General features: G+C 43.2%; 1 protein-coding gene across 5 annotated transcripts in view; it reads left to right on the top strand.

Annotated features, from left to right (window-relative positions):
• Window positions 1-19,672, top strand: part of HOMER2 (homer scaffold protein 2) — a 60,102-nt gene extending 40,430 nt beyond the window's left edge. For 2 of the 5 annotated variants that reach the window (XM_038146775.1, XM_038146774.1), the window contains exons 4-10: window positions 4,233-4,325; window positions 5,439-5,465; window positions 5,564-5,748; window positions 7,267-7,423; window positions 9,579-9,689; window positions 11,670-11,750; window positions 12,854-19,672. In XM_038146775.1, the coding sequence (XP_038002703.1) occupies window positions 4,233-4,325; window positions 5,439-5,465; window positions 5,564-5,748; window positions 7,267-7,423; window positions 9,579-9,689; window positions 11,670-11,750; window positions 12,854-13,042 (843 nt within the window). In that variant the 3' untranslated portion in view covers window positions 13,043-19,672. The remainder of the gene's footprint in view (window positions 1-4,232; window positions 4,326-5,438; window positions 5,466-5,563; window positions 5,749-7,266; window positions 7,424-9,578; window positions 9,690-11,669; window positions 11,751-12,853) is intronic. The other 3 variants (XM_038146777.1, XM_038146776.1, XM_038146778.1) reach the window with 3 other exon arrangements.
• The last annotated feature ends 695 nt before the right edge of the window (window positions 19,673-20,367 follow it).

The following is a 20,367-nucleotide window of genomic DNA, read 5'->3' as shown; positions in this document are numbered from 1 at the left end:
AAAGATATAAATTAAAGCTTGCCTATTTTACAGGAAATAATTGAAGTGCTTAGTCAGGAATTGGAAGGGCACACTAAAACCCCCCTAAACCAGAGATCAATAGCCCTGGCTTAAAATAAATATAAATAAATAAAGCTGAAAAATGTCCGTTGAAAGCAACGGAAAATAATGAGGCAGGAGAAGAGGTTAGCATGCCTAAAAATGCCTGCATTTTTAAGTATATTGCTTGGCCTAATAAAAGATATTGCCTCATTCTAATGCTTTGCTTCTCTTGAGATACTTAAAGCATTAATCCATACCTGTAGGGAAAAGCAGTTCAAATTAAACATGAGCCATTAATGAAAACTGCATTCTGTGACCCAGTAACCTAATTACCATTCACATTGATTGGGAGAATCCCAGGGCTTAAGGCTGATGTCCTACTCGGGGTCCTGTTCCCCTTTTGCAGGAGTTGTGACCCTCCTTTCCCCAGCCTGTGCCTCGGAAGGGTCTCAAGGCATTGTTCAAACGTTGCTTCAGCCGAACTGAGGCAGGAATCCCCAGCGTGTGTGGGGGTGAGAAGGCAAGGCTGGTGCTGCACAGGTAGTGCTGAATTTTGCACACCAAGTGGTAAAGGAAGAGTCCTGCTGTCCTTCAGGGTGCTTTGAGGCAGCCAAGCTATATATGAGGAGCTGCAGGTAGTCAAGGGCACAGGGACAAAGATTTATACGGGTGAGAAACCCAGTAAAGCCACACTTTGCACATCATAAAGCAGCTGCCTCTGGCCCCTGGGAAGCCCTGGACTTTATTTCTCTGCACTCCTGCGCGTTTTGTGTGCCAGTCACTGCATTGCAGGGCAGCGAGCTCAGGGCAGAGTCTGCCCCAGCACACTGCACAGCTGCTGGTGCAGCTGGCATGACAGCTGGACACGCCCTGGCTGGGACAGAGCAAATTACAGGGCACTTTCTGGGTAAATAGTCTTGTTGGGAGCCCCTGTGCCCCGTGCTGAGGGCTCATCCCGGGAGAGGCACGGGAAAAGCACGCGTGTGTTGTGGGTCAGGGCACGGCGGTGCTCCCCGGGGCTGTCACATCACCCAGCCTTCTGCCAACCCAGAGGGAGATGAAATATTTATGAGCCTGCTTTGGGTGGGAGCAGCTGTTTCATCCGATACTGGCACAATTTGTCAGTAGGAGACATAAAATATAATGCCAGACCAGGAGCTTAAGATTTATGCATAAAAAATCATGCTTTTTAATGTATAAAATGCTAAGGGAGTCTATTTGAATATATATATATATATTTCTCTTGGTGATAAACTGACTGTGGATTTGAACAGCCTTTAAATAATTTGTGCAATGCACAGTAGCATCCTTGAGTCCCCATTAAATTTCACTGGCCAAGACTCCTAATCAAGCAGTGCTCATGGCTGCAGCTGCCTGACCAAAAGGCTTCACAAGTGTTGGTAGCAGCAAATCTTCTCCGTGTTGCAGCTTAGTCACACAGCTTGCTGGGGCGTGGGAAGGCACATCCTGTTATCCATGAGGGACTGTTGGGGTGGGATTCAGTTGGGATCTCTCCTACTCCAGTTTTTGTGAGTTTTTTTTTGCTGATTTTGGGAACTTCGCAGAGAGCAAGCATGGACCTAAGGAGAAGAAACATGATGAATTCTTGTAGTTGGTTTTGGGTATTTAGATTTTCATTGCCCCTTGAGACCACACCTACCGAGTTGTTATTTACTGAACACACTTTTTATTGGGAATTTGACATTCATTGGGCAGTCCATTTTTTTGTAATGGTTTGATGGCTCAAAGTCAACTTAGACCTTGGAGGTGGAGCATGATTTTGTGATACCAATTGTCAATTATTTGGGGCAGGAGCAGTTGGTTACTAGAGAGAAATCTGATTTCTCCTGGTGATTTGGCCCTGTGGCTGTGCCACACTGTCAGACAGCCTCAAGCTCTGGGTGGCTCCAGAACCTCCTGCTCTGCTCCTGTGCAGTGGGTGTTGCAGTGCTGCAGAGCTGGGCTGGCACTGCCCCTTTCAGAGCAGCAATCACTTTCTAAATGCAAATGTGTTTAATACATGTGTTGGTGAACTAGAGACATGACTGATATCGTTTATGCAATGAGGTCATTATTGGGTTAGTACTGAAGATTAGCGTTGCTCAATCATATGCAATTTTTCATTATGGAAATGTGGAAAATTGTCCTTTTCTTCCCAGCTCACATAATTTTTCACAGCAGTGTCCTGTGTGCTTTACGGAGATAGCTGCGAAATAAAATTTGATAGATCACTTCCAATTCTTTTTGTCTGTTCATATTTCGTATCGTCCATGAAGAGCCCTCATAAATTTTTCATACATAAGATGAAGAGATTTATCATAAAAGAGAAAGATTTATTATAAAAAACAGACTCAAAACAGCCTTACGCTATCCGCAAGAAACACAAATGTGGAACTTACTCTTGATATAATATTTTAGAAATAATCAGCTGGTTATAGCTGCTCTGTCACAGCAGGGGCGATGCTTTGTGTAAAGTTAGAGTTAAATCACTAAAGGCACGAATGTAATGTGGTTGTTCTTAACGATCTGTGGAGTGCTGGAGAGGTAATCAAGCCATTTGTGCATGTAGTGACTGCAGTGCCATCAGATGGAGCCGCTGCCATCCCAGGGCACACGCCTTGCATGAGAAATGTCAGCTGTGGGGCAGGAGCAGCTGCATCCCAGAGCTCCATCCTCACCTTGCTTGTGCAATGTCAGCTGTGGGGCAGGAGCAGCTGCATCCCAGAGCTCCATCCTCACCTTGCATGTGCAGTGTCAGCTGTGGGGCAGGAGCAGCTGCATCCCAGAGCTCCATCCTCGTCCACCAGCCCTGCTCCACACCACAGGCTGCACCCAGAGCATCACTCACTTTCCAGAATGTTTCCAGAATGTGCTCATCCCTGGGGTTTAACCATGATGTATGTGTGTGTGTGTTGGAAATTGCCATTTGTGTGTGTTACACGTGTAAATCCAGATTTCTTTTAGACCAAATGGAGAAGATTTGTTTCATGGGTCTCTACAGTCCAAATTTTACTGACAGAGCATGCAAAATACCTGCTGTAAATCTAAAGTTAGAAGGCAAGATTGCTAAGTGAATAATGTTTCTTTCTATTCTTCAGCTGTAAATTTGGATGGTTTTTTCATGCTTTTATTTACAGTTTTTTCATAAGTGTTCTGAATTATCCAAGGGTATAATGGCAATCCTTTTGCCACAAACTGTGCAATAAATACATCTGTTTATATTTTTACTTTTAAAATGTCTTGCCTTTCTAGCATTTCAAGTTTCTCAAAACACAGCAAGAAAGCAGTTTTCGCTGAAAGATAAAGTTACCTATTCTTATAGCAAATACATCATAATTTTGAAAACAAATGATGTATTATACCTTTTTTCCCATCTTTGTAATCCTCCTTTTAAAACTTTAAACACTGTTTAAAGTGTTTGAAGCCCTGCAACCCTGACTGGCTGTGATAACACTTGTATTTCAAAAATGCCAGGCTGGCTTTGGAGCAGATGTCCGACAGCAGCTCACAGAGGTTGGGATTGTTACCTTCCATTGTTACCTTCCATCTTTATCTTTCCTTTCCCTCACCTCTCCCAGTTTGATAAATCCCTCTTACAGGAAGAATTCAAGCCTTTATCTGAAGTCTTCTACCTTTATTTTTGAAAGTAATAAGAAAATTAGAGCAGAAAAGCTGTGTTTTTGTACGACTCCATCATACATTGAGATCTACCTTCTTCTCCTTTTTCCTGTCTTGATAATCCCTTGCTTACCTCCTGCAGATTAACTTATTTGCATTCTTTAATTGAATTCACTTGCTCTTAGGGATAGAAGACATTGATACTATTTTTATCCAAACATATGTCTTTAATACTTTTGTCTTTAATACACTGTCAACACCAAGGGAAACAGAGAAGGGGGAGGAAATAAACAAAACCAAATCAAACCAGGAGACACCAACAATTTCTTTTCCTCCATGGGCTTTTACTGTGGTTGGCCAGAGTTACAGAGATGTTCCTCTTTTAGAAACACCCCTGCTTCTTTTGGAAGAACCATCCTTCCAAAGAATTAAAATGTTTCTTCTTGCCAAAAATTCTAAATTAATAAAATTAGTTGTTCACTTTTGGACATCTATACCATAAGAAGATGGCAGTCTTAATGGTTTAATAGAAGATAAATCATGTTAATAAATATCTTCCATGCTTTTTCTAGTTTGCAGAGAAGTTCCAAGAAGTAAAAGAAGCTGCCAAACTTGCAAGAGACAGATCTCAAGAGAAAATTGAAACCTCAAGCAATCATTCACAGGTTTGTAATTTAGCTTTAATACCTGTAACATACAGGATAAATAATTTAAAGTTAAATTTTCAAATGGATTGTGCCAGCTTCTGGCAGCCAGCTTAAAGTATATAAAATGGAGATTGCTGAAGGTAATTGTCAGCTGCTGGACATTAGCATTGTCAGAGGAATATTTTTCATCTGTCCATGCTCTTTACTTTCATTTAAATCTAATTTTTTCAGCAGTCCTTGAGCTGTCACAACTTTTTTAATAACAGGCAAAGCTGTACATCCTTTGATTTGTAGTGTTAAACATAGTTTGAGTCACTGGGAAGTCCGACAGTGTAGTGCTTCAGCAGACAGTAAATGAGATTCATCAATATCCTTCTTTGTCATCTGTCCAACCCACTTCTGTGGCGTTTGGTTTGCCTGACTTTGTGTCCAGTGTTCCCTGGGCAGCTGTGGTGTGGGAGCAGGGGGGTTTTAGGGGGGTGGAAGCAGTTTAGGGGGGGTTTTAGGGGGTGCTGGAAGCAGCCTGTGTTGTATATCTGCACAGAACCCTCTGCTGGGCAGCACACCTGGTGCCCCCAGTGCCCCGCCAGGTCTGGGTTTCCTACAAACCTGAAGAAATGGAGTGTTGTCCCAGGCTCTCTGCAGGGCTGGCATTGCTTTAGGTGAGAGTGAACCCTGCTCAGCGGGTGTTCCTGGCCTGGGCTAATGTTTGGAGGAAAGTTGGACTGATTTTGATCAGAGAGGAATTCAGATGAATGATCAGAAAAAAAGCTGCTGAATGGTTTTAGTCTTGCAGCCACCCCCGTTTGTGGGGCCTACAACTATCAATCTGAGTAGCTGACTTTGGACACTCATTTTGTAAAGACTTTGGTCATGGTCTTTGTAGTTCACTTTGTTTGTTCTCTGTTGGTGGTCAGCACCAAGCAGTGTGTGAATAGTATGTCTTTGTAGGAGCAGTTCTATTTTTGTTTGTTTGTACTTTGTGTGTTGTATTGTTTCATTATCTTAAAAAAAAAACCAAACAACTTTTGAAAAACACAAGCCTTATCAGGGAAAAAGCTTTTCAAAAGTTTTGAACAATTTAAACTTCCATTTGTGTATCATTGTAATTTTTTCATTCTTTTTAAACAGACCAGCTTTGCAGCCAAGATGAAAAGGGTATGTGTGTGTTACCACTGTTCTGCCAGGAGAGCCGAGGTCTCAGCCAAGTGGTGTGGGATCAAGATTACAAAGAAATTGGTGTTGTGGTCTTGCAGGAGATGCAGGAGACACCCAGTGTTGGTTTGTGTGTTGTGCTGCAGGAGTCTGGACGTGAAACACCATCTTCCACTCGAGCTTCAAGTGTGAATGGCACCGACGACGAGAAGGCGTCACACGGTGGCCCTGCTGAGGCACATCTCAAATCTGAGAATGATAAATTAAAATTTGCTCTAGCCCAAAGGTGAAGTTCCTGTAGAACCTAAATTGCATTGGAAAAGTGTGCTGTAATTATCTGATGGATAATGATATTAACAGAAATTATTCAGATTGTAATTAATTTTAAATGGTGCCGCAGAATGGATGAATGAACAGATTTTAGCAAGTATCTCCTGGTATCCAATTGAGAAATATTTCCCATTTCATTTATTCCTGATGTAGTTTGTGAAGAAATAAGCCCTCTTTTATTCTGCTGATGCCAGCTATTATAACCATATTCTTTCAGGAAGTTTTAGAACTACAGAAATAACATGAAAGCCATAGGGGAGCAATTGCTGCTGATAACATGTGAAGCCAATCTTTCTTTGAGTTTGCTACTCTTACTTTGATGAAAATAGATATGGATATTTAAAATTATGAAAGGGAATGAACTCAACCATAAAAAGTTGAAGTGAGAAGTATAATTTCATCAGAGTGCTTGGAAGTCTTAGGGGATATTTCTAAATTGTGGACAGAGCCCCTTGAAATCACATTTTTGCTATTTGCTTTGATAAATAATTTGAAAATGCTGAGAAGAGTAATTTGCAGCTGTAGTGAAAATACAGGCGCTGCAATATGCAAAGTTACAACATTAAAATAGAGTAAGTCTCTATTGGGATCTTGCCTTGTCTGCCTCTTGCATGTGAATGTGTATCTGTGAATGGAAAGAAAATCTTAACAAGATCAAGCTACTCTTAAAAAAGTATTTAAAAAACAAAGCATCACTGTAAGCAGCATTATCCAGTGAGCAATTCCAAGGTTGCAGATATTATGTTTGAAGTACAACTTCTCTCTTTATTGACATTTCAGTAGCTTAACCTGCTTCAAACAGTAATGTTAGCTCATTCCTCTTGCTGAAGACACCTCCACAGGCAGGCAGCAAGTAGCACACAGGGAGTTTCAAAGCCTTCCTCCCGTTCACCCTCTAATCTTGTGCTCTGTGCTGCAGCTCAAAGCTTTGGGGAATGAGTAGTTTAATTCTGCAGCATTATGTAACACTTTCATAGTTAAGACTCAGCATTAAAATAAATTCAAATATAGCTCATGTCAACCCCCTGAAATCTTCCATTCGGAATTGCCGTGCCATCTGCAGATGTGCGGAGTGGCTGTGCTGCAGGGCTGCCAGGTGCCCGGCCCCAGGTGCTGCAGCCACACAGCTCAGGAGGGGTCAGGGACCCTGCACTGCCGGGGTGAGACCCCTGTGTGCAAGTGGGCAGCTGGACCCTACAGCCTGCTCTGCCAGCAGGGCTTTTGTTCCAGGCGCAGGCCGCTGCTGCTGGGGTTGGTAGATCCCTTTGCTTTGACAGAGGCAGTCGAATTAAGGCTTTTGTTCTCCCTAGGAATGTAATGGCTAAAGGCAATTACACACATCTGACTGCTCTGCCTGCTATTGCAACAAATTAATGGTGAACACGCCGCGGTGGGGGAGTTTGCGGGCAGGTAAAGAATAACATCTCCCAGGAAAGCAAGGTGAAACCACCTCACGGTGCCCTGTTCTCCTCAGTTCCACCAACGTCAAGAAGTGGGAGACGGAGCTGCAGTCGCTGCGGGAGAGCAACGCGCGGCTGTCCACAGCCCTGCAGGAGTCGGCGGCCAGCATCGAGCACTGGAAGAAGCAGTTCTCAGCCTGCAAGGAGGAGAACGACCAGCTGAGGGGCAAGGTAGAGAACATGCCCACAGGAGAGCTGCCCCTGCAGCCAGCTGCTCCCAGCAGGGCTCTTCCTCTGGGGCCTCTGCAGCTTTCTGGCTCTGTGTGTGTGTTAGCAGGTGGAGCTGGCCTGGGGCAGGGAGGTGCCTGGGGAGCTCAGGCAGCTGCTGCCCTCTGCTCACAGGGAGGGAGCAGAGGAGCTGCTGCATCTCCTGAAGCTCCCTGCATCAGGATTTGGGAGACTTGGTGTCAGCAGGGCTTGCTGGCTGGGGTGAGGAACCAGAAAGGTTCTAAAAGTGGGACTGCTGTTGCATATCCCTGTCAAAGCTCACTTAAATACTGCCAGGTAAGGATGAGCAGAAGGAGAGGTTGTGGCCTGGTTACCCACAGGAGCCCAGCCTGGGAACCACTCAGGATTAGAAGCGAATCCCAGCAGTGTGCAGGGCAGTGAGGATGTGAGTTATTTCCTCAGCACTGTGGGCTGTGAGCTGGGTCCTCCAGCACTAACACCTGGCACATCTCATCCAGAAACTTGCCAACAGGCATCATCAAAAGCCTTTTTCCCTTCATTACTGAGAACATTTCTCAGTTGTATAAGATGGAGGGTTAGCAATGGCTACAGCAGAGAACAGCTCAGAAAGCTGTGAAGGTTTAGAGTAGTCATTAGTACCATCTCTCAGATAATACTGTGCCATCTGCAGCAGCCCCTGTGGGCACAGGGGATCCTGGGCACGGGGGATCCTGGTTTCCATGAGCATTGCTTTTGCAGAGATATTTTCACCCTATTCATCCTAAATGTTTTTGGAAAAGCTGGATCTTTTTCCTGCTGCTTAGATGGATCACTGGGACATTTGAAGTAGAGATCAGATTGTATCAGTCTAGTGAGGATATTTTTTTGTTTAGTGTTTGCTTTTGAAGAGGGAAGGAATTTCATGTCTTTTTGGGTGTCCGTAGGCTGCAAATAGTATTTCGGTGTTGGAGGGGGTTAGGGTTGTTTGTTGGCACTGAAAATCCTTGTGGAACAACACCCTTTTTTCTGAGGCCAATATTCACTGTTTATTCACTCATGTTTTATGGGTGCTCAGTGGTAATGCAGAGATCAAACCAGAGCTCTATTAACTGATGTTACATTAACAAATTATTATTAGCTGTACGTGATTTGGGTTCCTATATCCAGTCTGTTGTGGGTAGGGGAGAAGTGAGAGACCGGAACAGTGTGTTATGGGAAAATATCATCATTTGCAGGGTAGTTATTTCCCTTTCTGTACTGTTGCAGGGAAAAGTTGTTCTCATCAACACATGCCACATCCCAGCAGCTGTACTAGAAAAGAGATTATTAAAACACCACCTTACTGCCTCTTCAAAGTCCCCATGCTGGTGACCAGACTGTGCAGCAATGCTGTCTGTATAATGTGCTGTCTTTCTCCATACAGGGAGGTTTTCTGAAGTTTTTCCCCAAGTAGGTTCCTTGCTCAGTGCTCGCATTGCACCACTGCAGTGCCCTGGGAAGTTCCTTCTCCTTTATTAATTGGGTCAGAATTTTTTGCATATCACTCTACCTTCAAATGAGGGAAGTTATAATCCCAAAGCAGCATGAAGCTGAGAATTAAAGCACATTCTTTAATGAGCTGGTCCGTGGGCCTGTGGGAAGTGCATCTCCTGGGAGCTGAGTCCAGAGCTGGCAGCAGGAGGTTTGGAGAGAGCAAAGCACATCCCTGGGCGAGAGAACAAAGCAGCAGATGTTGCTCTGAACTGGTTCTCCCCCCAAAGTTTTGATGTTGTGTCCCTCATACACCAGCTAGAGTGTATGCAATCCCCAAGAGATTTCTTCTAATGTGTTAAGAAAATCCATTCCTTCTAACCTTGTGTTGGCTTCAGAGGAGTGAAGTGCAGATTTTATCCCCAGTTCCACTTATTTTTAACAGCTCAGTGTTTTGTGCATTCCTGAGTACTTATAAGAAAGACTGTAAGAGAGAATAAATACAGACCCAGGGTTTCCTAGTGGATGTGTAAATTGACTCTTTTGAAGGAAAGGAGTGATAATTTGGTTGCAGTGAATCAAATGGTATGATTTAGGAAACAGATCCCATGTCCATTTCATCAGCTGTGTTCTGCCCTAGATTTTCAGAAATTTGAAAAATTTCACCAATGTCTGACATTTCTTAAAGATTGAAGAACTGGAGGAACAGTGCAATGAAATAAATAAAGAGAAGGAAAGAAATGCACAGTTGAGTAGACGTCTCCAGGAGCTGGAAACAGAACTTCAGGACAAAGAGCTGGTGAGTGCCCTGAACACAGAAATGGCATTTTCATGTTTGAGTGGGACTGCCTGCTTCTCTCCTTGGGTGTAGATTTATGAAGTGGCTCACCTACCACCAGAAGCAGCCTGCTGTCTTGGGGTGCTGCCTGTTTCTAGGTTTCCCACGTACAGTCCCTTGTTTGGTAGTGTTTCTCCATCCAAGTTCCATGATGTGTTATGTGCTGGGGCTGCACACTGTAATTTGGCAGGGGTTAGAAGAGGATGCTTTTATGTACACATGTCGTTTTAGAAGAGCCAGTGGTGAAACTTGGTGCCCAGTGCCAGACAGATGTGTGCTGAGAGCAGATTCAGTTGACTCTCCCCGTGCCAAAAATTCCTGTAGACATCAGGATTGCCATTAAAAAGACATAATTTAGAAAATAATTTGGCATTTATGTAACAAGTCCTGTTTCTTTTCTGGATGGCTCATAGTTTGCTGGTTTATGGTCTCACTGTAATCTCAGGACTAATGCCAGGAGTGAGAAATTCAGGTTCATCTAGAGTCCCCAGTCAGTCATTTTTGACATTACAGGGTGTTAATTTTTCTAAGGAGGATGATAGCTTGGAACCCTGAACAGTGGGGAAAATACTGAGAAGCTCTTTTTTTTCCATTGTCACGCTGACCAAATGCTCTGTGCTGGCTGAAGAGGAGAAGCAGTGCAGTAAACTTTGCCATGTGCCATTACAGCATCTCTGTAATCTCTGGTGCTCTTAAAAGCACTGCTGTTAATGGTTTGTGTGGTGGTAGAAGGAAATAGTTTAGGGAGATGGATTTTGATCCACTGTCGTAAATACAGTGTTTTCCAGCCCTTTGTTTCAAAGGAAAATATAATGCTGTTTTCCCAGCCTTTCTGTGGCAGTAGCATGTAGAACAGCCCTTATTCTCTCCTAGAATTCTCCTCAAGATTCACGTTTTTACTGCATTAAATGAACCAGAAAATGGATCGACTTTTACGAGTCCGTCTTCCATTTACACTGAAAATATACTAACTTGTTTTAAAAATTCATGCTCACATTAGCGTGTTCTCAATTAGCTCTAAAGTACCCATAAGTAATCTTTCATGGCCTGGAATCCAAACCCACATGAAGTGTGCTCATGGCATTGCCATGTAAGAGAAGCTGCTGATACCCTCCTCGTGCTTGTCCACCAAGTGGTTCCTGCACCAAATCCACGTCTCTCTCTGATTTTGAGACAAGGCTCCTGTGTGGAGCAGTGTCAAATGCTTTGCACAAGCCAGGGGAACACCCCTGCATTCTCTGGAGATCATCACCTACATGGGCAGTTTCTGGAGGAGGATCTTGCACTTTTTTTCAAGTCAAGTTGTCTTAATTTCTAACGGAGACAAGAATTCCTACTGTTGCTTTTTCCATTAACTCCCTTCATCAAGTCTGCTCAGTTTGGGTAGTGAGGCCAGAACCAAATACAGATTTTGGGGAAGGGGAAGGTGGTGGTTCTCAGGGCTGTGCCATGGAGGAAAGCCCATTACACCTGTGTTCTGTAATGAAGTCTCTGTATGTGCAGCTGGTAAAGCCACTGGTCTCTTTTTTTTTTTTTTTTTTTTGCTGTCATATGTAATTGAAATTGTCTAATTTGCTCTTTGCTACCATCTATAAATTGCTTGTAGCATTACAGCCATTCAGATTTCTCTGATATTTAATACATCTTTTGCATAGTTACATGGTTTAGGTTAAGATTTTATTAATATAATTCATGGAATTAATGCAAGAGATGGGATTACATTGCCTGTTTTAGAAATGCAAAGTAAAAAATTTAGTGAAAAAATATATATTCTTGTAAAAAAATAGCAATTTTGGAATGCGGGCAGGTTATTTTGATTATTTTCCATCCAAATACTGTGCAGAATACAATAAAATATGCAAAGCCATTTCATCTTTTCAGATTTTCATTATGTTTTAAATTGAAGCTTGCACTAATATTTTTTCTTTTGTGTTTTCAAAGGAACTGGAAGAGCTCCGAAAGCAGGGTGAAATTATACCAGAGCTCATGTCAGAATGTGAATCTGTATCTGAACAATTACAGGTACAGTTAGCAGTGAAATTAGTTTCAAAATAGGTGGTACCTTTCCTTGACTTTTTAAATTTTTTTTTCCTTGTAGCTGTAAGCATTTCTCTGTTCAGACTTCAGTGTTTCAAGGCAAGAGAGCTCCAGTTTATAAAAACAAAAAATGCTAATTACATGCAAAATACACAGGAGTGATGAAATAGCTCCACTGCAGAAACTGGTTTGCCTGGGATCATGTAGCATCCATCTCCTGCGATTCCAGGCTGTCCATGTCCTGCAGTTTCTGTGTCCCATGTTTCTGCTGCTCTGGGCTCGTGGAGCTGCAGCACTGCCACGTGTGTTGAGCAGCTCCCCAAGACCTGGGTCTGATTGCTGCAGTGGCAGCAGGGCAGGCTTTGGGAAAGAGGCAGATGAGCATAGCTGCTCAGCACCAGGGTGAAAGTTCACCTGGGGATGTGTCCCTGCGCTGTGACATCCCTTTCCAGCAGTGCTGGCAGTGCCCATGGCAGGTGCTCGGGAGCCCTGCCCCAGGCAGCAGCTGGACTCTGGGCATCGCCTCCTCGAGTCGGGTCTTGTAGAAATGCAATATTTTAATACATGAAAAGAGAACAAAAAGGAGCAGTCTCATCAATGAGGTAAAATCCAATCAATAAATAAGCCATCAGGCAAAGTAGAATTTAAAAAAAAAATACCAATAAATCTCAAAGTGCTGAATAAAGCAACTTTATTCCTCAGACAGGGTTTGCTAAGTTTGTTTTTCAAGGTTAAACCACCGTAGATAATTCTGTTTGTAATTGATGGCACAGTGTCTAATTCTGCAACTGTAGCAATGACACAAATGTATGCACAGCTCATGTTTAAATCCAGCTGAATTTGAAGATACCAACCAAATGACAAAGTCTGATGCAAAGCATCTTTTCCAGTTAATCTGTGTCCTTTTCCTGCGTGGGCTTTTAATCTGACACGCTCATGTCAGTTGCTCTCAGAGGTGCTTGTGTTAATCAGTTTACAGAAGTTGGAGCAAACTCTCACAGCCCAGCTGCCATTTGTTGCTTTAATCTATGAAATGCTGCTCATCCTTCTTCTCTATGATTCATCTTATTGTCTCTTTTGTCTTTAAGGCTGCTGAGAAAAAGAACAAAGATCTTGAAGAGAAAGTCAGAACGCTAAGGACAGAAGTCGAAGAGAACAAACATAGGCAGACCAACCTTAAAACTGAATTAAAGAATTTTTTAGATGTACTAGACGGGAAGATAGATGAATTACATGATTTCCGACAAGGACTGTCTAAACTTGGGGTTGACAATTAGATGGCAATAGATCTTTTTTGTAATCTAGGGCCTGGATGTTTGATGTTTTGTTGATCCCAAACGTGTGTTTTACAAAATATAACTAGAATGTTCCACTTGTTTGCATTGGTTTTGTACATAGAGGCTGAAAATTTGCTGTGGGGTTTTTTTGGTGGGTTTCTTTTTTTGTTTGTTTGTTTATTTACCAAACCAATCATGCTGCTCACTGAATTCTGTTGAGATTAGAAACTTTCTATATTGCTGCTCTGGCTTTGTGGGGTTGGGAACAGGTAGAGGGTTCTGTCTCAGGAATCTGGAACTAGATCTACCTTAAAATGAATATGCAGTTAGTTGTTGCAGGGAAATTTATATCTTTCTTAAGGGCTGTTGCAACCATAGAAACAGAAAATAAGTATTTTTCTTGTCTGGACTATCAGCACTCTTAGCAGAATTGACTTTATTCCATGGTGGAGCAGAGAGATTAGCTGGAGCCCCTGCAGTTTGTAAAATGTGCCTGTGATGAGCTGCAGTCAGGAGAATCACTTCTCACAGATACCAGTATCTTTAGGGACCAAGTCAATCAGTCCCAATTCAGCCAAAAAAATGCAGTGGATTTCAGATAACGTCTGATAGAGGTTTCGTGTGCTTGCCTGGACCCATACAGCACAAAGTCAACAATGCAGAAATGAGTTTCAGCTCTTGAAGTCATGTTTCTTACCAGCCAGTGAGAACAGCTTCTCTTGCTTAGCAGCATCACCTCTCTCTGGCCTTCAGTTTTGAACCCATGTAGTTCCATCATTATGTGCATCTGTGAAAAATGCCCACCTGAGTCTGGGGACCAGATATTTCTTTTAAAAGTGATACGTTGCTGGTTTGTACAGGACTCATGCCCCTCTGCGTGCAACTTGATCTGCAGCAGTGAGGAAGGAGACATGGATCTGAAAAGCATCATAAGATTACTGGGAGGTGTTGCTCAGAAGCAAATTTCTGCCCAAGAGACTGGCAGGGCGATGGCCATGGGAAATCAAAGTCCTTTCCTAGGATTTCTGCATTCTCTGGCAGTAGTAGTCACCAAGTTAGGTTGTACAAAAAAAAAACAAACAACCCCTCAACCCGAGAGGCAGAAATGCTCTTTTATTCTTGAACTGATTATTCAGCAGCTCTAAGAGTGTGTTGAGAAATGCAAGGTCATACCCCGGCCTTCAGCGAGAAGGAATGCATCACAGACAGGGATGTAAAAAGGGTGAGAGGGGAGATTCCAGCCCAAGCTTTGCTCTTTCCCCTAGGACTTCCTTCAGCTTCTTTCTCTTCTTTCTCCATAACCTGTTTTGAGAGTGTTCAATTAATTAATTAATTAATTCAGGAAAGTACTTCTGTGTACATGACATTGTAATTTGCTTGATTCAGATGATAGTTTGGCTAAGCTCTGTTTTAGTGCTTGCCAGCAGGGACTGATATAAATTGGCCATGCTTTTCTTGGAATTTCAGGGCTTTTTCCTTTTTCTGGCACATCTTCATTATTAAAGTGACCTTTAAAAGAAAGGTGGGTTGTAGATGAAACATGCATTGAATACTTTTTTGCAGATGAATATATAATCCCCGAGGTGGAGATAGGATCTGCAATTGTCCCTTGAAATTTCATTTGTTACTGTTACATTTTCATCATTGCCTGTTTTTTAGAATGGACTTCAAGTATTTTTGCTTTTACTCCTTTGAAACAATGGATGTAAAGCTGGGACCTTTCATAACCATTATGACCATTTGCACCTCTTTTTTTAAAAAAAAATTGATTTAGGCTGTTGATATTTAAAAATAAAAATTAAAATCAGGTACATAGCATGTAGGCGTGTGAAAATTAGACTTTGCCAGCATGGAAGATTCAACAGTTGCATAATGTGGGGTTAGATCAGACTTCTCAAAACTGAAAATGACGTCAGCAAGTGTGTGGTTGTGCACAAGTAGTCTCCATTTTTAGTCTTTTTATTTGATAGAAAGTCAGATATACACCATAATTTAGCAGGCAGCTCATCCTGCTTCTCCTCTCCTCCCATGCTGCTTTTTGGTCCCTGCATTAGCTGGGTGCCACAGGATAACACAATTAAGAGCTGCAAGCAATACTGCCAGTCAGGGCCCTGTTGCTCCCAGTGGTTCGTTGCTTTTGCACCAAGGACCCTGCCCTATCTTCCTTTTACTGCTGAGTGATCTTAGGGCTTCTCTCTTTGTTTTAACATAAATTGTTTTCAACATGATGCTGGGTAAAAGGATGCAAAAGACTCTGTGAAAAAATTACATTATTTGGATTAATCCAGATCTTTGTTTTCCACTTTAGTCAGGTCTATCTCAGATCCAGTTCATTAGGATTGCATTAAGCCACTCTTAAATTGCACCAGAAGTGTTTCCATGGGATTGCATCGATTAAACAGATGGAGTTTGATGGTGGCACATTGAGCCAGTGCATAGCTGGCAGTGTCACAGGCAGTTATTTCTGGGTGCTTAGTGCCCACCAGAGGAGCAATGGAGTGTCCTTAAAGAAATCCCTGTCCTGTGTCCTCTGTCTTGCCCCAGATGTATGTATCACATATCTGCTGTTACTCTGATGTTGAGTTCTAAGGGATGCCTCTACACAGCTTTATGCTGTGGGAAATTCTGCCCTTCAAGCCTCCAAGGGCTTGTTATAATTGCCTTCTTTCTTTTTCCTTCCCAACAGCAGCAAGTTGAGAGCTTCTATCTATAATCACTTAAACTCCCCAAAACGCCTTCTCTTTTAAGCTTTCCATGTCTTTCATTGGATTTTTCCTCTTCAAGAGAAAAAAAAAAGAATGGCAGTGCATGCTCTCAGGAGTGTGTGGGCACCAGCTGCCCTCTCTGGCCTGTCCCTGTGTCTGTCCCTGTCCCTGTCCCCACCCCAGGGGACCGATGGTGTCACACACTGCGTATTCCTTGGTGCTGTCTGGTGGCCCAGCACTAACCCCTGTGCCAAACTGCTCCTCTGAGACTCATCCCAGCCCTGAAATGCCTCCTCTGTCCTGATGGGAGCACCAGGGCAGCCAGCCTTCCCCCACCAAAATGCACACACCATCCTGTGGATGCACTGACCCTCCTTTTGTGCACAGCTGGAATTTCACCTGCCCCTCTGGGCACCCTGTCTCTGAGTTCAGCTGGCAGACACCTGCTTAGGGATGGCCCTAAACGCTGCCAGGGCCAAGAAATACTCATCCCTGTCCAAGGGAGGATCTGCAGAGCTTGGTTTTACTTGTTACACAGTGCTGGGCTAATCCTGGTCTCCCTGTGCTTGTCAGCAATGCCTTGGTCAGTACTCCCACCCAGCCTGAGCACAGGTTTACAGGGGGCTGTAAACGAGGGGCCAGGGGCCACCTCACCTTGGGTGACCATGAGTTCCCTTTCTGGACACAGGTTTCTCCCTCTGAGTGGTTTTTCTGGCAGGATCTCTCCTACCTCACTTACATGGTCTTTCTTTAACAAAGGACATGTGCCTGGCACTTCCCAGGTGGGTTCCTGTCAGCTGCACCCCCACAGGTCCTGCCACACTCCCATCCTGCCTGCCTGGCATCTCAGCCTGGGAACTTCAGCAAGAAAAATCTGTGCTGGCCTCCTGTGCCACCAGGAGAGTGTGACTTGCTGGCCTCTGGGTGAGATGCTGCTTTGAGGTGGTGTTAGAGCTGCTGAATAATGCTAGGGTTTGAGGGGTTTTGACAAAATGAGAAATAAACAGGTGTACCTTGTACTACATCAAAGCAAAAGTGACATAAAAATGGATAGAATTATTTTCAAGGGGAAAGAATATTCCATTAGATATATTATGTCACATTTTGGAAAAATACCTTAGTCTCATATTAGGAATAAATGATTTCAAAATGAAAAAATGGAAATTTGTTGCACAGCTCAGAATAAAGAAGGTTAACCTTTCTGGGTTTTTATTACTTGGCTGAATCTTTCTTTGCCAGTTCTGATTCAATGTCCCGAGTAGTTCTGTTTGACCCAGAAGTGCATTTTCAGCAAATGCAGTGCTTTGCAGTGTTCTGTCTACACCTAATTGGTGTCTCCTTTACTAAGTGAGCTCAGTGGAAGAAAACTGTCTTTTTTTAAGAAATTCAACACCACCTGTCATTTTCTGTATCCCAGCATTCAAAAGATGTGCTTTCTAAAAACAGTTGTACACTGGGTTCATCTGTGGCCAGAAAACAAATGTTATTTACAAAATATCTTTCTTTCTGGACAAACACCTGATTTGGTTTTTATGTGAGTGATTTAGGGAGAACAATTTTTTAAAGCTGCTCACTGAATTAAGGTGAGCAGGAAGGGTTTCTGCTGTCCTGCCTGCTGTCCCTGCCATTGCCATTGTCCTACCAGGGTACCAGCCAAAGCCCTTGTGGTGCTCAGGCAGGGGCTCACCTGCCCTGCCCAGTGGTTGCTCAGTGGCTTGTTGGGCACAGGGAGCACTGGCAGCAGGGCACAAATTGTCCAGAGACTTCTGCTCTCTTCTCTATGCTGTTTATTTTTTTTCCCAAGTGTTCGTTTCTTTTCCTTATTAATTTTTTGCCACCTTTGGCTGAGTCATAAGTGACAGACGGAAAATTCCCTGTTACTGTCACCACCTTGCTGTGGTGGGAGTTTCTCAGCTCTTCCTTAGGCTCTTCCAAAGAGTTACCTTGGCAAAACTCTTCAAAGTATCGATGGTTTGTAAGGAATATAGTGCTGTCTTCCTGAGCCTATGGATTAACAAAGATAAAACCCCTGTCAGGGTGAAATGCTCAGTTCAATGTGTGCCCAGGGCTAAATCTGAAGGGTTGAGGTCTAAGGGGAGGCAGCAGCAGCAGCAGATTTTCTTTTTGGCTATTGTTTCAGCAGAGATTTCAGTGTAAGGTGCGCTCTGCCCATGAGCTCTGGATGGCCACACTGATCCACCAGCCCCTCTGCCTTTGTCTGGGCAGTTCCAGGCTTGTCAGGCCTGTAAATATCAGAATTCCTCAGCATATCACACAGGGGTGGGGTCAGGGGGCAAGGGCAGCAAGAGCTGGGAGAGCAGCGCAGCCCCAGCTCTGCTTATGGTCAGACACTTCCAGTCAAAAATAGGAAAAGCTGTTCCTGTGCCACAGGGCCTCAGCAGCACCAGGGACCTTGCAGAAGGGCAGGTCCAGCTTTTGGGAGCTGAGGGGCAGCAAGGAGTCCCAGGCTGGTCTGGCAGGTCTGGTTGTGGGCACGATTTAGCAATGGTAAGACAGAAAGCTACCCTAAGGTGATTCTTCTTCCCATGGAGGGTGTTCAACAAGCGCCTGTGTGTCAGGCACAGCAATCCACAGGCACAAGAATCCAGACACAGCTGCAGCCAGAGAGCCCCAGCTGCCCCCCCCAGCCTGGCCAGGGATGCTGTGCCATGCTCCCAGGAGCTCAGCAGGGCTTTAGGCTCACTGTTGGAATGTAAACCTGACATGAAGTTTGCACATCTTAAATACCATTCTCTGCAGTAAATGATGAGTGAAATAGAGTCAGGAGATGAATGAGAAATGTGATGAAGGTGCTTCCCAAAGGAGGGCTCTCCTGCAGGCTGTGGGCAGAGCTGGTCCTGGCCAGGAGGGCTTTGCTTGCATCCCTGGGGGATGTTGGTTGTCCAGCCTTTGATTTTCTACTGTGTTTTATGTTAGCTCTTTTTTTTTTTGTTTTTTTTTTTTTCTTTTTTTTTTTTTAAGCAAGTAGCCTGAACATACAATCTTCAGATGAAGGTGCCTATACTTCCAAAAATTTTATATGCACATTTTGAAAGTTAGTTAATTTAGTTACCTAATAATAATGATGGTACATACAAGAAAGGCACTTGAGAAAAATCTGTCTGCTATTGTATTTTTGTTTGGGTTGGGTTTGTTTGTTTTTTTAACACTGGTCAGCAATAATTATTTTAGCCATATACTAGCTAAAAAGACTGATATGTAAGATTTGTGAACTAAGCTTCTAAGTTTGCAGAATTTTGATTAAACTGGGTATGTGATGAGGAAGCTATGCTCAGTGAAAGAGTATTTTGCAGCATTTAGATGTTTTCATTTAATTGCCTAATAGTGCTCATGAACATAATATTCTATAAATCTCATCATGAATGACAAACAAAGCACATTGTTTTTAACATGAATATATCCCTTGTAGTTGAAAGTTCTGAGAGTGTACTAGTGTGGTCTGCTATACCAAAATATTTAGATTATTATGAGGTTTTAGTACTAAACATACACCCTGTTTTTACTGTTTCAAGTAAAGTTTAGTGAATGACAATTTGTTGATATACAACTGTGGGAAAACACTGCAGTGCTCTAAATGTATATTTTTATTTGGGTTTATTATATTTAGTATATGTTTCAATGAAAACTGAAGTGTTTACTACAGTTGGATCATTGTAAAAACATCTCTTACCTCATTTTGTCTGCTGTAAAAAAGTACTATCCTCTTTTTTTTCTTTTTTCAAATTGACATAGACAGTCAATGTTAATATTTAGACTCCTAGTAGCAGTAAATGCTGGGTTTTATATCTATAAAATGAAAACTTGATTTTTTTCTTTATGAACTTATTATATAACTTTGTGATTTTTATCTGATTTTATTGTAACATAAAGTTGTTTTATGTAAAAATATATAGTTTAAGTAAAATCTCTTGTCTCACTGTCTTCATTGACTTCAGAAAATGACTGTCTTTGAGACTGCGAGTCTGAACTCAATGGAATGCTGTCCTTTGATCAGAAGAATGTGATTTTGGTCTATATGTGTGGTATCAAGACTTGGAAATTTCACGAGCTCTTTTTCAAGTGGTGGAGCTTTAAAATGTTTGTCTTGCTTCACTTTGTTCCATTAGCCCAGTCAGAGGGGGTGCAGGATAAGTGGTACTTGCGTGACTGGAAAAGTAGAATTTCTAAATATTTGGAGATGAAATTATGGATTTATTGAGTGCTGAGAGAGGCCTATTGTCAGGAAGCCGCTTTTTGTTGCCCTGTTTGGGGGAAATGCCCAGGACTGGAAACCCTCCTGTGGCTGCTGTAAGTGATGCAGCTGCCCCTGGTGGCAGCTGAAACTGGTATTGTCTCCGGAGAGATCCCCTGGGACTCAGGATGAGCCCTCTGTGCTGAAAGGAGGGATGTTTTGCCGTCTCCTCAGCAGCACAGGGCAGGTATGGGAGCCTGGGTGAGGCTGCTCCCCAGGGCTGCAGTCCAGGGGCACTGGGGAGGGAGCAGCTCCAGGCTCAGGACAGACAGTGCACCATGTGCTGAACACTGCTCTGTTCACCACACAGCAGCAGGCTTTCTGCCTCTGCGCCAGGCTTCCCCAAAGGAAATAAGAGGGTTTGAGGA

The sequence above is a fragment of the Motacilla alba genome, chromosome 10 (genome assembly GCF_015832195.1).
Source record: "Motacilla alba alba isolate MOTALB_02 chromosome 10, Motacilla_alba_V1.0_pri, whole genome shotgun sequence".
Taxonomy (NCBI): Eukaryota; Metazoa; Chordata; class Aves; order Passeriformes; family Motacillidae; genus Motacilla; species Motacilla alba.
The sequence above is the reverse complement of the archived record's forward strand: the minus strand, read 5'-3'. Positions and strand labels throughout refer to the sequence as shown.